The sequence below is a fragment of the Carya illinoinensis genome, chromosome 10 (genome assembly GCF_018687715.1).
Source record: "Carya illinoinensis cultivar Pawnee chromosome 10, C.illinoinensisPawnee_v1, whole genome shotgun sequence".
In the NCBI taxonomy this organism is placed as follows: domain Eukaryota; kingdom Viridiplantae; phylum Streptophyta; class Magnoliopsida; order Fagales; family Juglandaceae; genus Carya; species Carya illinoinensis.
In genome coordinates this window covers 7,149,835-7,164,963 of record NC_056761.1, presented here as the reverse complement: position 1 = coordinate 7,164,963, position 15,129 = coordinate 7,149,835, and the positions used below count along the sequence as shown (strand labels likewise).

Genomic DNA, 15,129 nt, shown 5'->3' with positions numbered 1-15,129 from the left:
TAGAAAATTTCCTTTCGATCGGTTTTAAAACAATATATCGGAATGCTTACTCCGGGTGTTGAATGCGGCTGCAGTAAAGCCCAACAAGCTCTGGGTCCCAGAGAAGCAAATTTCTTCGATGGTTGGCAGAGAAATATTTTTTTTCTCCATCTGTTGCGAGCAATTTAGATTGCCTTCATATGTGTTCTTACCACATTTTTTTAGTCAGTCCTATGCATGTTACGGGATTCTAGGGAGAAAAGCTATTAATTGTTATCTTTCTCGTATTATAATTTGTAATCCCTTGAATACTGTAAATTATTACCAACATGGAATCAAAGATCCTTTACATCCTACCTAATCCTTCTCATTAACCCATTACTTAAAAACAACACACAAATAATTAAGGTGGCGGTAGGCTTTGTGGGGAGATGGTTGTGATCATGGATGCATGGCTTCAGAATCCACGCAAATCAAACAGGTTGCATTCATCCTTGTACAGGGGTTTGGGAGTGAGCACCGATCAGGACATCAAGAAGAAGCTGGCAATTACAGGTCTCCTTGTTCTGGCGTTGCAGTCTTTGTACGTAACATGTTGGTAAAGCTCTAATTCCAATCTGTTTAATTCGTTAGATTTATGTTTGCATGCGTGGTTTTTCCGAACCCATTGTTTTAGGATTCTGGTCATTGTAACAAATAGATGAGATAGAATAATATATTCACCTTTAAATATCAACATTTAAGTCGATAATAATGATTATTATCAAGTCGGTTTGTGAAGTACAATATCCATATTACTTAAATTATAATATTTATGTCATTTACGCCGGCTTGAGAATAGAATTACTCATTTTGAGAATTTGAGATCTTAAGATTGTTGTTATAAAATTTCTGTTAAAACCCTTTAAGATTTAAAATAGAAAATATAATTATATGAAATGAGTCTTATAATTTTTCGAATATTAAATATATGAGTGTTATGAATTTTTTAAAGAATATTAACAATTAATAAATATAATAAGAGTCACTTTTTATGAATCATAATCCTAGAATGGAATGGAATTAAGATTTATAAAAATGAGCTGAAACCATGCACCGTTTTAGAGAGAGAAGCTCTCACTTCCCTCTAAAGAACTAAAAACACAAAGAGCTCCCAAGAGCCACCTCCCTCCCTCCTTCCTCTTTCTCTTTCAAGTTAATTAGTTTAGTTTGGTTTGTTTTTGTTTTGGTGCTTTGTAATAAGGATCTCGGTGGTGGATTTGTTTTGCGAGGCTGTAATGCTGTGTCTCAAGCGCCACAACCCAAGATCCATGGTGGTTCATCTCTATCTCCCTCTCTCCAGTCATGGTCTTTCCTCTCCGATTCTGTACCTACTTGTCGAAGAAATTTGAACAACCTTCAAATTGACTTAAAGGAGAGGAGGAAGGTTGTGCTGCTGGGATGTGGCCCACGCACAAGTAAGGTGCAGAAGTGGTGGTAGTGAGGTTCTTGTTGTTGGAGAAAGGTAACGATGGCCTCTGGTTTCTCAGGGTGAGTGGTGTTGCGGTGCAACGTAGAGGTCTAAGCTCCTATAGGTCCCCTGTTTCGGCTAAGAAAAATAGAGTCTTTAGCTTAACAAGGATATGACAATTTCAGGGAAATGCAGAGATTATGCCAGAGAATGCGCAGGAAATGTGGAGGTTGTCGAGCAGAATGTGGAGGTGCGGCATGGGCTAGCACAAGTCTATCATAGATGAGTGCCGAGTGTTTTATCTTTATGTTGTAATGTTTTTCCCATGTAACTTATGTACTGTTTTTGTTTTTTTTTTGTTTTGGAAAAAAAAATGGTTATTGGACTATGATCCATAAAGTTTTGTCCTCTAATCCGCCTTGAACAGTATATGAGATTATGTCACTCTGTTTTTGGACAAAGTTGTACGGTTTCTCAGCCTTTAGGTTTGTAGAGATTTGTAGTAGGGACTATATCATGTCAGTCATGGTTATGTATTGAAGCACTATTAAAATTGTAGTTGATTTGTAATATATATTCAAAGTTCATTTATAAAGTTCCATTTATTAATGAATGCACTATGCTTTTATCATTAAAAATAAATAAAAAATCCTAATCCAAATTTGATCTATTGTGTTATAAATTTCTTAATCATTATTATTATCATAGTATAGTTAGTTGTAAATTAAAAGTTACACAATATCTATCCCAATTGGTCAATGCCTAAACGCAACAAATGGGAAATTCAGTTCCACATATTTCTCCCGATTTGAAATATCGATTTTTTAAAATTTATTTTTTAATATCTATCCCGTACAATTAATATTTGAAATTATTATTATTATTATTATTATTTTCAGAAGAAAAGCTGTCTCACTGCAAAATACATTTGCCTGCCACGATATTTACGGAATTTGTCGACCATAATAATATATATATATAAAAATCTACGATTCTACAGTACTTTTCAATAATTTCTTGGAGATGGTCTCTCCCTTGTACTGTTGAACATGGTTGATGGCTGTCAACTTTCCAAACCCCCCCCCCCCCCCCCCTTCTTTTTGCAAACATGTCACGAGGAGCAATTGCTGAAAAGCATCTCCTATTCTCTGAGGCCAGCATTTGAATGGGACTCATGTATTTGATTCCCCCTTTTTAACTCATTTCACTACATAGCTAGCATGCACGAGCTAGCTGAAACATGGCGTCCTTACCATTTTTAGAGCCTATTAGCTTTCACCAGACGGCTATCTTTTTGCTCTGATCCTATTCTGTCCAATTGTATCCATGACCTGAACAGTAGTGATCAATATATTGTCGAACATCTGAACTACGTACGTACCCAAAACATGAAAATAAAAACTCAACCAAAACTACGAGGAAGAAGAAATAGAAGGACTTCTAAAACGTCATCCTCTATGAATTTATATTTAAATATATATATATATATATTACCCTTTCGAACCAACGATAAGAAGGGAAAATATCCATCAAAACGGAAGAAAAGCATGCAAAACAGGTAACTTTTAATTAATTAATTAGCTGGTACTGGGCAGCACTAGTCTTGGACAAGGGGTACTCGTTCTTGGGTTGACCACAAACCTCGAAGAGAAGGAGCAAAAGCGATGGTAATCTTCATCCAAAAGGCAGCTCCCATTCCCGCTGGTGTCAAAGTTAAGAGAATAGCTCAATGGATCGTACCGGTACTGAAATGAACTCAGACGTCTCGTGGAACGTAGACTTCTGCGCCTATGTCTCCTTAGTTTCCTCACCAGTTTGGTAAGGCAGTAACAATGCGACGGCGGCGAGACATCGCTGCTAGCTAGGCAAGTAGTTGACACGGCGGTGGTGATGGTGGAGGTGGTGGTGCAGCCGGTTTCGCTACCACTTTTTGCGGCGGCATTGCTCTTTGGCCACCAAAGGAGCCACATTATTTGTGCCATATCTCTCTCTCTAGATGTATGCAGGTGTTAGTAATTTCTAAAAAGGAGTGGGACAATTTGCAAGTGTGTTTCGAGTTTCCTTGAGGGTACTTATATAGGAAAGGAGAAGTACTCTTATTTAAATAATTTTTCATTAACTAGATTTTTTAATTCAAATAAAGTTCATGTAGTCTTATGGATTAAAAGATGTACACAAAAAATATATAATATATGAGAAGGCCTATGAACATATCGTAAAAATAAATATAAAAATTGACATGATTTTATATACGTTAGGTCTAATTTATATTAAAAGTAGCTTTACTCTATTATAATCATTGGCATCAAAACTCACGGCTTTAATAGTGAGAAAGAACCATCAAGCTCATGGCTTTAAATTTTGAGAATCCAAGATTTATCGTGCTCAATCTCCAAGACGTGAAATCACCATTTATTTTAAAAATTTAAGTTGATGAAAAAATATAGATTTAATCATTTATCTTTTTTGACACTGATCACTTTATGTTTGGGTCAGACTCCATCTCAATGAGTGAGCCTAACACATAGAATATATAATTAAATGTGATAGAGTGTAGATTTATGATTCAAATTCAAAACATCTACTCTAATACCACGTATTTTTCATGACATTCTGCCTCATTTGTTTACCTAAACTTAAAATATTTTATATCATCTCATTATTACAAGTTTTTTAAATTTTTACACAAAATATAATAAACAAATTGACTTTTTCAAATTTTAAAATAAAACTAATATTAAAAAATTATATTATAATAATATTTTATTCAACTTTTAATAAAATATTTTATTTCATTTTATTTGAATTGTGTAACCAAACGATAGCTAAGTTAATGCATGGCTCCCAAATTGAAACCAAGCGTCGACCCCCTTGACCTTTGGATAAGGTGCAATATTGCATGGATGTACTTGTAATCAGATGCAAAGATCTCCCACCTTTGAAAACACAGAAAGAAAATTCATCAAGTGCAAGTGCATGTAAATAGTTTATTTGATTTTTTATATATAATTTTTAAAAAATTAAATAATTAATTCAAATATGAATTTATAATCAATCTTTTATTAATTATTAAAGATAGCTTATAGTCTAGGCACCGAAATAAATACTGAAATCTCAGAGTTATAATTAATAATTAATACTGAAATGGTATAGTTAGTTTGTTTAATTTTATATATTGGCCGGATGGATGCATATTAATTATATGATTCCAATCATTGACTATTATTTTCAATATATGGTACATGATCAGGTCAACTGAGCAATATATATAAAAACTTCAGAGAATCTCATTATTCTTTATTTATAAAAATAATTAATACACAATAATTAATTTCCATAGAGTTTATATCTTTTATTTCTGATTTATTTTATAATTTCTCTTTCTTCTTGACAGAAAGAAAATGAAAAAACAAAACGCATATACTTCGAGTTTTAGAACATGCATGAGTACTACTCGTGATGAGGATTAATCATGCATATATATATATATATATACTTTTTATTTTTCTTTTTCTGGAGGTGGTGCTGATCAGGATCCATACATATATATATATATATATACACACTTTTTATTTTTCTTTTTCTGGAGGTGGTGCTGATCAGGATCCATACATATATATATATATATACACACTTTTTATTTTTCTTTTTCTGGAGGTGGTGCTGAGGATCCATACATATCGAGGAGACAAAAATGTTGCTGGCCAGGATTGAAGAAGACAGAAATGGCATGCAGGTCAATCCCATGTGTAGGAGACAATAAAAGATACGTTTACTGAGCCATCACGTGGTGGCCAGAGCTATCTATATCATATATATGTTCTGCAGAAGAAAAAAGAGAAACTGTACGTGTTGGTCGTATAGCACATGCAATGCTTGGTTGAAGGGGAGCTACCTCTGGGATCTGCATGTATCAGTGATTCAGAGAAGACCTCTGCGGGGTGTGTGTGTATGCAAGCCTGCAAGCTAGGGACATTCACTTGCAGACATGAAATCAGTCGTTCCCTTTTCATATCATCACGTCGTATTGCTATATTTTTAGGTCATTAGTGATCTTCACCCATATATTTTTGTGTCCAACTATGCTCTCTCAGAACCTGTCAAATCCTCGTGGTTTAAGTATTATTTTAAAAGTAACTTTATAATCAAACGTATTACATCAAGTACTAATTATATCACTTTATAAATTTATTTTTATATAATTACTTTATATCTAAATATTTCTCAACTTGTGATTGTCAATGCATCGAATCCAGCATATATTCTGAAAAATGTACATTGGAGCGTCCTATCCATACCCATAAAAAAGGTCAAAAGGCCAAGTGCTAGTACTTCTTGTTCGTTCTATTATCAAAGTTTTAGCACTTTTTAACCTTTGTCAGATTGTTTTTGTCTTTTTTTTAGGAATTTATTGGCCGGGGAGTTGATGTTTGGTGTACTGTTATTTTTGTTTGTCGGTATACTGGTTTTTTTACTGTTCAGCATCAGTACACCCTCTGAATCATGACATTTTAATTGAACTAAAGTAGGACAACCGACATATACTATAAGGTAGTACATTTGTAGTTACCTTAGGAGTTCAATTGTCTGAGTATATTGGTTGTAGCAATCATATTATTAACAGTTTTCTTTCTGTACTCAATATGGAATGATACAATTTCTACCACTTAAAATTTTAATGCCTTCTCTAGACTATTTCTGGAAGAGAAACGTTTTGGTTATAAAGAGTTTTTATAAAAATAAATTTATAAATTAATATAACTTTATGTGATATTTTTATAAAATCACGTCAATTTATAAGTTTATTTTTATAAATTTTTTATTTTTATTTTTTTTATATTTGCGATACTTTTCTATTTCAATTAGGACTCTTTACAATCATTATAAAGATTCAACGAACAATTCTATATGTTACAACTTTTATGAATTCTATTAAAAAGACTACAACCATCGTTATCTCTCCTCTATGTAAATAAATAAGAAAACCATTGAATTCTTTTTTAAATTGGAAAAACAATTTCATGTAACATTAACTCTAGAGAAGAAACATCAATTCACAGTTTCCGTAAATTAAAACTCTATGGTCTACTATAGGTGTGGTAATATGTAATACAATATCTGAATTCAACACGAATACAACATGAAATTAGCGAGTTTAAATTTAATATTAATGGATTCGGGTTAAAATAGGTTAACCTGCTAAGACATGATTTATAAACAGTTCAATCCATTTTGATCTGTTTAAATTTTATTTTAAAATCAAAATTTTATTATTATTAAGTTGTAATATTGATATTTCTTAGTATGTTTATATTTTTATTGTTGAGATTATAATTGTAGACCTATATTTATATTTGTTATTGTAAATTTTGTAATGTTGATTTTATTATATATTAAAATTATAAAAAATATTGATATTTTATATGAAATTATGTTAATTGAGTAGTGCTAGCGTGCCGCTCAGTTTTGATTGCTAGGCGTGCTTGCTAGCACAAATTTGCCTTCTTATTTTTTTTTATTTTCTTTTTTACATATTTACATATTTTAAAAAATATATATATCAACACACAGAAAATCACTTTCTTAATCATTAAGTAAAAAAATTAAATACATGAGCGGTCAAAATGAGGGGATAAATCCAAACAACATACTAGCATTTTCTATGTTAATTAGGTCAAATGAGTTATGCATGTTAGTTCAAACCATTTACATGAAATAAGTTTAAATGAGTCGTATTGTGTTAGAAGATTGTAAATAGTTTTTTCGTTGTAATAAATTAATCACAAAAATCTATTTTTCTTATAATAATGACTTGTTATTTAAATGAGTTGAGTTATGGTTTAAAAGTTTGACATATTTAATTTAAATGATTAGATTTAAATTAAATTATATAATTAAATGTTATGACTTTACACGACACAAACATAATCAGTAAAAGTTAAAATCAGTTATGACCACCCATAATCTGATATTTTTCCGACCCGGAATAAACTGAGCTCGATCTTCGGGTTATGGTTCGGGTTTCGAGATTTCAAGTTTCAACAGAAGTTGGAGCCACGTGGAGACCGGGGGGCGAGTATAGGCGAGTAAGGCAGATGCAGAATGCGAGTACGGGTTTAGTTTCCGAAGCCCTAAGATTGAAATCGAAGAACAAAAACTTGGTTACTCGCCATCTCCCAAAACTTCCAGCTCTCGGTCCAGTCAGTAGACTCAGTACGATCAGATCATTCAGATTGCTCACTAAAAATTCCTCTTTTATCCTCCTCTAATACTCCCGTAATTCCCTTATTCCCTCTCTTAACTTTTCTCAAACTTTTTAGTTCTAATTATAGAGATTTTTTTTTTTTTTTGCAAGAAAAAAAATTTCATGCACACTTTTCTTTTCTGTTGTTACTTGTTAGCTCTATTCTGAAGTGACTGTAATTTGGTTATAGATACTGTTCTGAGTCTTTCTTTTCTCTTATGGTTTTGATTAATTGGTTCTGAGAAGGGGGGATTTTTCCTTTTTTGGGCATTCCTTTTCAATTGTCATCTTCATTTGGCAATTACATGTTGCTTTGTGTGTTATTTTTTTAGGAAGTTCTCATTTCTCGATTATTGTCTGAGAAGTGGGTATTTGGCATTTTAATTGTCTGGATATTCATAGTTGTCTGCTAATTTTCACTAGTAGTCTTGGTATTGGACTTTATGGAAGCATAAATGGAATCTCCATTGTTGTGTTTACCGTCAAAGTTACTTGTTTTACTTGGTGTGAGACATTTATATACAATATGGTATTCTTTTATGACGATGGGTATTGGGGATTCGTTCTTTCCTTCTTGGAGTTCAGATTTGTGTAGTTTAAATTGTATAATTTTCCTTACTGTTTTAAATTAGACATTTATATACAATATGGTATTCTTTTATGACGATGGCTATCGGGGATTCGTTCTTTCCTTCTTGGAGCTCAGATTTGTGTAGTTTAAATTATATCATTTTCCTTACTGTTTTATATCTTCTCCCTGTAATATCCTTACCGTTGAGGATTCTCCTCTCTTTGTCGGAGTTCTTCAATTTTTGTAACTTAAATTGTAGTATTTTCCTTACCTCCCCCCTCTCTCTCTGTAGTATCCTTAACGTGTACAAGGGCTTACATCATTTCTGATATTCTAATACAATGTTTTACTTAATTATTTATAGAGCTAGTTTCCTTTTTGGTTTATTCTTTTAGACAATAAATATCTTTGATTTTCAGATATATTCAGATTTTTGGTGGATCTTTTTGGTGCAGTGACCTCATTGTAGTGCTGTGATGCATATTTAGATGTCGTTGTTTGTGATGAAAATTGATATTTCGAAGCTCAAGGATTTTAATCAGGTCAGCACATCTGGTGCTGATTCTCTCCCTCTTTGGCTGGCTTTTTATATTTCCTAATTGATTGTGAAAAATTATTTTTCATTCTTTACCCACACAAAGAGATTACACAAAATAAACCCACAAACTGATGTGGCTTATGGAATCTGTTAGATTTATTTTATAATAAAAGTAACTTTACAATCTAACGAACTACATCAAACCACATCAGTTTGTAGGTTTATTTTTGTGCAATTTCTTTGTGGCTAAAGTATTTTCCTTTAGTTAATATTTTAATGGTGCTAGAAAAAAAAAATTCCTACTTTATATGATAGTTGTCATATTTGATTTTGTTTGACTTACGTGTAAATTGTATTTGGAATTTTTAGGTCCCTTTGGTTTACTCTCTAATTTACTTGTAACAGGTACACAGTTTTTTCTCTGCTTCTCAGGCACATATTTGAATGGTTGATTTCGAAAAGAAAATAGGAATAAGCATTTCTCAATGGGGATAGATCTTGAGCAGCCTTCGGGGGAATTACACAAGGAAGACAATAGGCCTAACGTGAATGTTAGTATGGTAGATGGTAGAAATGAAGGCTATGACAGAGATAGTTCAATCACTCCAAATGCTGCTGGAAATGATAAGGAAAATACAGGACCAAATGTAAATGGAAGAATATCAGATAGTAGAAAGAAGGGGCATGCTGGAGAGGGAATAAACTTGGATTCTTTCAAAATTTTAGAGCCTCATGATGCAATGGAATTTGAATCAAAGGAGGAAGCTTTTTCATTCTATAAAGACTATGCGAAGTCTGTGGGATTTGCTGCTATAATAAAGGCCAGCCGTCGATCCAGGATATCTGGAAAATTTATTGATGCAAAATTTGCATGTACTAGATATGGAAGCAAGCGAGAACGTAAAACAGATGAAAGTGTGGAACCTGTTTTAAATGTAGACAGCACAATAAACGTTCCTGGAAAAAGAAGACGAGGTAGGATTAATCTATCTTGGACAAAAACAGATTGCAAGGCCTGCATGCATGTTAAGAGAAGGCAAGATGGTAGATGGATTATATGTAGTATCATAAAGGAGCATAACCATGAAATTTTCCCAGACCAAGCCTATTACTTTCGGGGTCATAGGAATTTAGATCTAGATTGTAGTAATGTTGATGCATTGCATGCCATCCGGGCGAGAACAAAAAAGATGTATGTTACAAAGTCGAGAGAATCTGGTGGCTATAAGAAAATTGACAAGCAGAAAGGTGGCGTCACCAAGCAATTAGATAGCGGAAAGCATTTGGCTTTAGAAGAAGGAGATGCCAAACTTTTGCTCGACCATTTCATGAATATGCAAGATGAGAATCCTAACTTTTTTTATGCAATAGATCTAAATGAAGAGCAGCGTCTAAGAAATGTTTTTTGGGTTGATGCCAAAAGCAGGCTTGATTACGGCAGTTTTGGTGATGTAGTCTTTTTTGACACCACAAATATTAAGAATGAGAATAAATTGCCGCTGGCTCCCTTTGTTGGTGTGAATCATCATTTTCAGTTCCTATTGCTTGGATCTGCATTATTGTCTGAAGAAACTAAATCAACATATGTTTGGTTAATGCATGTTTGGCTTAGATCAATGGGTGGACATGCTCCTAGAGTGATACTGACTGACCAGGACAAAGCTCTGAAAGAAGCTATTGCAGAGGTCTTTCCTGATACTCGTCATTGTTATTGTTTATGGCACATACTTAGCAAAATTCATGAGAAGCTCAGTTATGTAATTAGGCAACATGAGAATTTTATGTCTAAATTTAACAAATGCATTTTTAAGTCCTGGACTAATGAACAGTTTGAAAGGAGATGGGAAAAAATGGTTGAGAGATTCAACTTAAGAAATGACATCTGGTTCCAGCAACTGTATGAAGATCGTCAACAGTGGGTACCTACATATATGAAGGACGTTTGTTTGGCTGGGATGTCTACAGCCCAACGTTTGGAAAGTATAAACTTTTTCTTTGACAAATACATGCCAAGGAAAACTACATTGAAGGAGTTCTTAGAACAGTATAAAGCAATTCTAAGAGAGAAATGTGAAGAGGAAGCAAAAGCAGATTTTGAAACTTGGCATAAACAGCCAGGGTTGAAATCTCCATCACCTTTTGGAAAACAGTTGGCAACTTTATACACACATGCGATATTTAAGAAGTTCCAAAATGAGGTTTTGGGAGTAGTTGCTTGTCATCCAAGAAAAGAAAGTGAAGATGGAGCAACCAAAACCTTTAGGGTTCAAGATTTTGAAGAGAATCAAGATTTTATTGTGGTGTGGAATGAAATAACTTCAGATGTATCTTGTTTATGCCACTTGTTTGAATTCAACGGTTTCCTTTGTAGGCATATAATGATTGTTCTCCAAATGTCTGGTGTGCACAGAATTCCATCTCAGTATATATTGAAACGCTGGACAAAGGATGCAAAGAATAGAGAAACAACGGGAGAAGGTTCAGCTATTGTTGAGTCTAGAGTTCAACGCTACAATGACCTATGTCGACGGGCCTTTAAGTTGGGTGATGAAGGGTCTTTATCTCAAGAGAGTTACAATATTGCATTGAATGCACTAGAAGAAGCTTTGAGAAAGTGTGAGTGTGTAAATAACTCAATTCAGAGTGAAACAGTACCAAGCCCACAATCAACTCAAGGTCCTCAATGCCTTGGAGAGGTGAACCGAGGTAACACGACTAGCAAGACAAATAAAAAAAATAGTGCATCTAAAAAACGACAGGTTAGTTATATTTTTGACAGTTATCATGCTAACATTGCAACCTTATTCTGAAATTTGGTCAAATGGTTTTTTGTGTTTGAGTAGACAGTTTCTGTAATTTCAGGTACATTCAGAGCCACAGGTCATATCAATTGGGGCCCATGACAGCTGGCAACAAATGGTTAGTAACGCTGTCTATAAATAAATGTGCATTCATCTATAATATTCCAGAAGAACATCTTGATGTGGGTTCCATACTTGTTGTAGGGACACTCAGATATACAAGCACCAGCCCTTGATTGTTCTTATGAATCACAAGAGAGCATGCAAGGGATGGTATGGTGTGGTTTAAATGCTAGCATTATGCATGGAGTAGGAATATGTTGTTTTTCAAGGCTTATCCGTCTCATTTGAATGTGAATTATCATATGGAGTTTTTTTCCTATATATTTATTGTAGGAACAATTCACCTCAAGAGCTGCAGCACTTGAGGGCTATTTTGGTACTCAGCAAATCATGCAAGGAATGGTAATATTTCCTCTCCATCTTTATTTTTGTTTTTGTTTTTTTTTGTTTTTTGTATTTACCTTATTATAACCATTGAAATATGGGGTTCCAATCATGGAACCATTAGAAGTATTACCAACATTATAACTTATATGCTTGTGAATAACTTGTTTTTACCTATCTTTCCTTTTGGTAGGGACAATTAAACCCTGTAGGCCCAAGCCGTGGTGACTATTATAGCAATCAACATAACATGCAAGGGCTGGTAAGCAATATTGTGACTAATCAATTTGTTGGATATTGGTTTTTCTGTCGATAGATAAAATATCTAAATCGGTATCTTTTTTATTTATTTATTTAGGGACAACTGAACTCAATTGCACCTATCCATGATTCCCATTACCTAACACAACACAGGTTGCAAGGGATGGTATGCCATTTGATGATGCTTTGCTAAGAGTTGTAGTTTTGGAGGGTGATGTATAGGTCAAGGAAGTTGCATCTAATATGAAAGAGACAGAATATAATACCCTGAGAAGTTGGGGATCCTTGGATTAGTAGTATTGTTTGATTATTAAAACCTTGCAACTTATTAAAAAGGAGATTTCTACAGTATGGTCAAGTAATGATACTCTTTGCATGCTGGTAGGGGCAGTTGCATTTCAGACCGCCGACCACTACAACTTGTTTTGACGTGCAGGATGGTTTGCAAGATATGGTACTTACACCATCAGTTCGGATTTCAAGCCTTTTGGTTTACATGGATTACTCACGATGCAGTTTTTTTTCCAGGACCAGTCAAATGTGGGACCCACACAACTGCATGGCATGGCACCAAAACACATTTATCCGAAACACTTCTCTCAATAGTTGCTTGATCATTAGCTTTCTTACAAAGGTGGGTTACATATTACTCGTTAGATGTCTTCTCTGCAGAAATCATATCCATACCTAAATAATCTCATCTTGGCTTCCAATCGGGCACACAACCTCACGACCATATTTTTTGTGTTTTGTGTGGATAACCATGCACCTGCTATCACTGAATGTTGTTAATCCCAAACAGATTTTTTCATAGATTTTTCAATAATATAATTTTATGTCTTGTAGTCTTAAAATTTGTCAAACTTTTAATGATATCTCACAGGTGGAGACGAATTATCTCTTTGTAGAGCATCGACCAACTTGGTGGAACAAACTTTTTTCTTTTTGGCTGCATTTGACTTGGGTAGTTATAATTCCAGGTCTCTTATGTAATTAGAGATGGACGGTTGTTAACTATTTCTTTGCATCATTACAATATAAAGCCTGAGAAATTCTGGTCTGCATCTTCCTTCTGCAGCTGGATCTTCCTTCTGTATCAGGTCCTTGCTTTATTTTCTTACTGTATGGTGCTATCATTTTTCTCATATTCACTGCATAGACTCTAATCCTTGTTTGTTTGTAACTAACCAATGAAAGTTTTTGCGAGAGGAAGGTCTTGCAATGCCATCAATGTTAATCAAAGAAAATTAGATTCTGCTAAGTTGGGTAGCTCCCAAACTATAAATTATTCTGGTTTTAAAAAGTTGAAATAGAGCTAGAAATACCTTGAAATCTTAATAAATTCATGGTGGACACGAAGTCTGGTGTGTCTGAGATGAAGATCGAAGGACGAGGATAATTTAACTCTTTTCCCTCTCTTTTTTCACCTGATCAGACGCGAAAACGTGACCAAATGAGGCAACAAATGTACTGGGTCACAGGGTCAGCAAAATACTCTTGCATTAAACCTGTTCTTTCAACAGTTTTCGATGGATAGTTACATACGTTAATATGTATTTCACCATTAGATTGGATACTCGAAAAAAATACGTATCTTCTACATATAAATAAGAATATACTTTTATTATCTATCAAAACTATAGTATGTAAAAGTAACCGAAGACTTGCATTTTATCCCTTAAGTTATCACATTTTTATTTTTGGTTTGCAATAGAATTGTAAAGTTTAATAACCAAAATTGCATAAAAGGATCATTTTTATTTTTACATTAAGGGCCTTGTTTGAAGATTGTTGATCCTAACTCAATTTATCTCATCCCATCTAATCATTACAATTTTTCTAAATTTTCAAACAAAATATAATAAATAATTTAACTATTTCAAATCTTAAAACAAAAATAACATTAAAAAATAATATTTTAACAATATTTTATTCAATTTTTAACTCTTATATTGTCTCAACTCAACTCGTTTTCCAAACCTCCCCTAAATAGATAAATTATGAATTGTGTTTTTTTATAAGGGAATTGAGAATACGAAAACTTTAAGACATACTTGATAAGTGAAAATTCATTTGTAATTTAAGAATTATTGAAATTTTTTTATATGTTTGGCTGAATTAAATATTATTTTTTTAAAAAATATTAAATCTTTAAAAACTAAACATACCCTTAAATCTTGAAAAACTAAAACGATTCAATTCAAATTGAATCGATAAGAAACTGAACCGATTTTAGTGACCTTTTTGAATTGTTAGTTGAATCACTTTAATCGACCAATTTTAACTGAATTTAAACCGATTTGAAATTATATTTATTTTTATTTTTTCTAATAATTGAGATCTCATTTGGATATAATAAACGTTTCATCTTATCTCATTTCATCATTATAAATTTTTGAAATTTTCATAGAAAATAAAATAAACAATTTAATTTTTTCAAATCTTAAAATAATAATAAAATTAAATAATAATATTATAATAATATTTTATTTAACTTCAATCTCAACTCACTATCCAAACTATACTTGAGGTTTTTTTTAAAATTTATTATACAAAAATATAATAGAATTAAATATATATTAATTTTTTCATCATTCTATTAAATAAGAATTGCAGAATAAATGAAAAATAAACATTTAGGTTTTTTTTTTCTTTAGTTAAACAAAAAAATTAGGAGATAAATTTGTGGTTGTACGTAAAATACTATAGTTGTCATCTGCTTTGGCGTTTACTTTTTTTCGTATGAGGCGAAAAAAAATAAAAAAACAATTGAGTTTACATACATAAATTATATATTTATCGATACTATTTATATTTATATCATATTTTATTGAAATT

General features: G+C 32.7%; 1 protein-coding gene across 11 annotated transcripts; it reads left to right on the top strand.

Annotated features, from left to right (window-relative positions):
- The first annotated feature begins 7,524 nt into the window (after positions 1-7,524).
- LOC122279250 (protein FAR-RED IMPAIRED RESPONSE 1-like) lies at positions 7,525-13,355 on the top strand. 11 transcript variants are annotated; one of them, XM_043089725.1, is made up of 11 exons: positions 7,525-7,705; positions 8,700-8,786; positions 9,215-11,541; positions 11,645-11,701; positions 11,788-11,856; positions 11,980-12,048; positions 12,224-12,292; positions 12,389-12,457; positions 12,677-12,745; positions 12,820-12,925; positions 13,175-13,355. In XM_043089725.1, the coding sequence occupies exons 3-10, from the start codon at positions 9,268-9,270 to the stop codon at positions 12,895-12,897; spliced, it is 2,754 nt and encodes a 917-aa protein (XP_042945659.1). In that variant the 5' UTR covers positions 7,525-7,705; positions 8,700-8,786; positions 9,215-9,267; the 3' UTR covers positions 12,898-12,925; positions 13,175-13,355. The 11 variants fall into 11 exon arrangements, with proteins under 11 accessions (XP_042945659.1, XP_042945656.1, XP_042945657.1 ...); XM_043089722.1 differs by having other exon boundaries at positions 9,188-11,541; XM_043089723.1 differs by having other exon boundaries at positions 8,700-8,799; positions 9,188-11,541.
- The last annotated feature ends 1,774 nt before the right edge of the window (positions 13,356-15,129 follow it).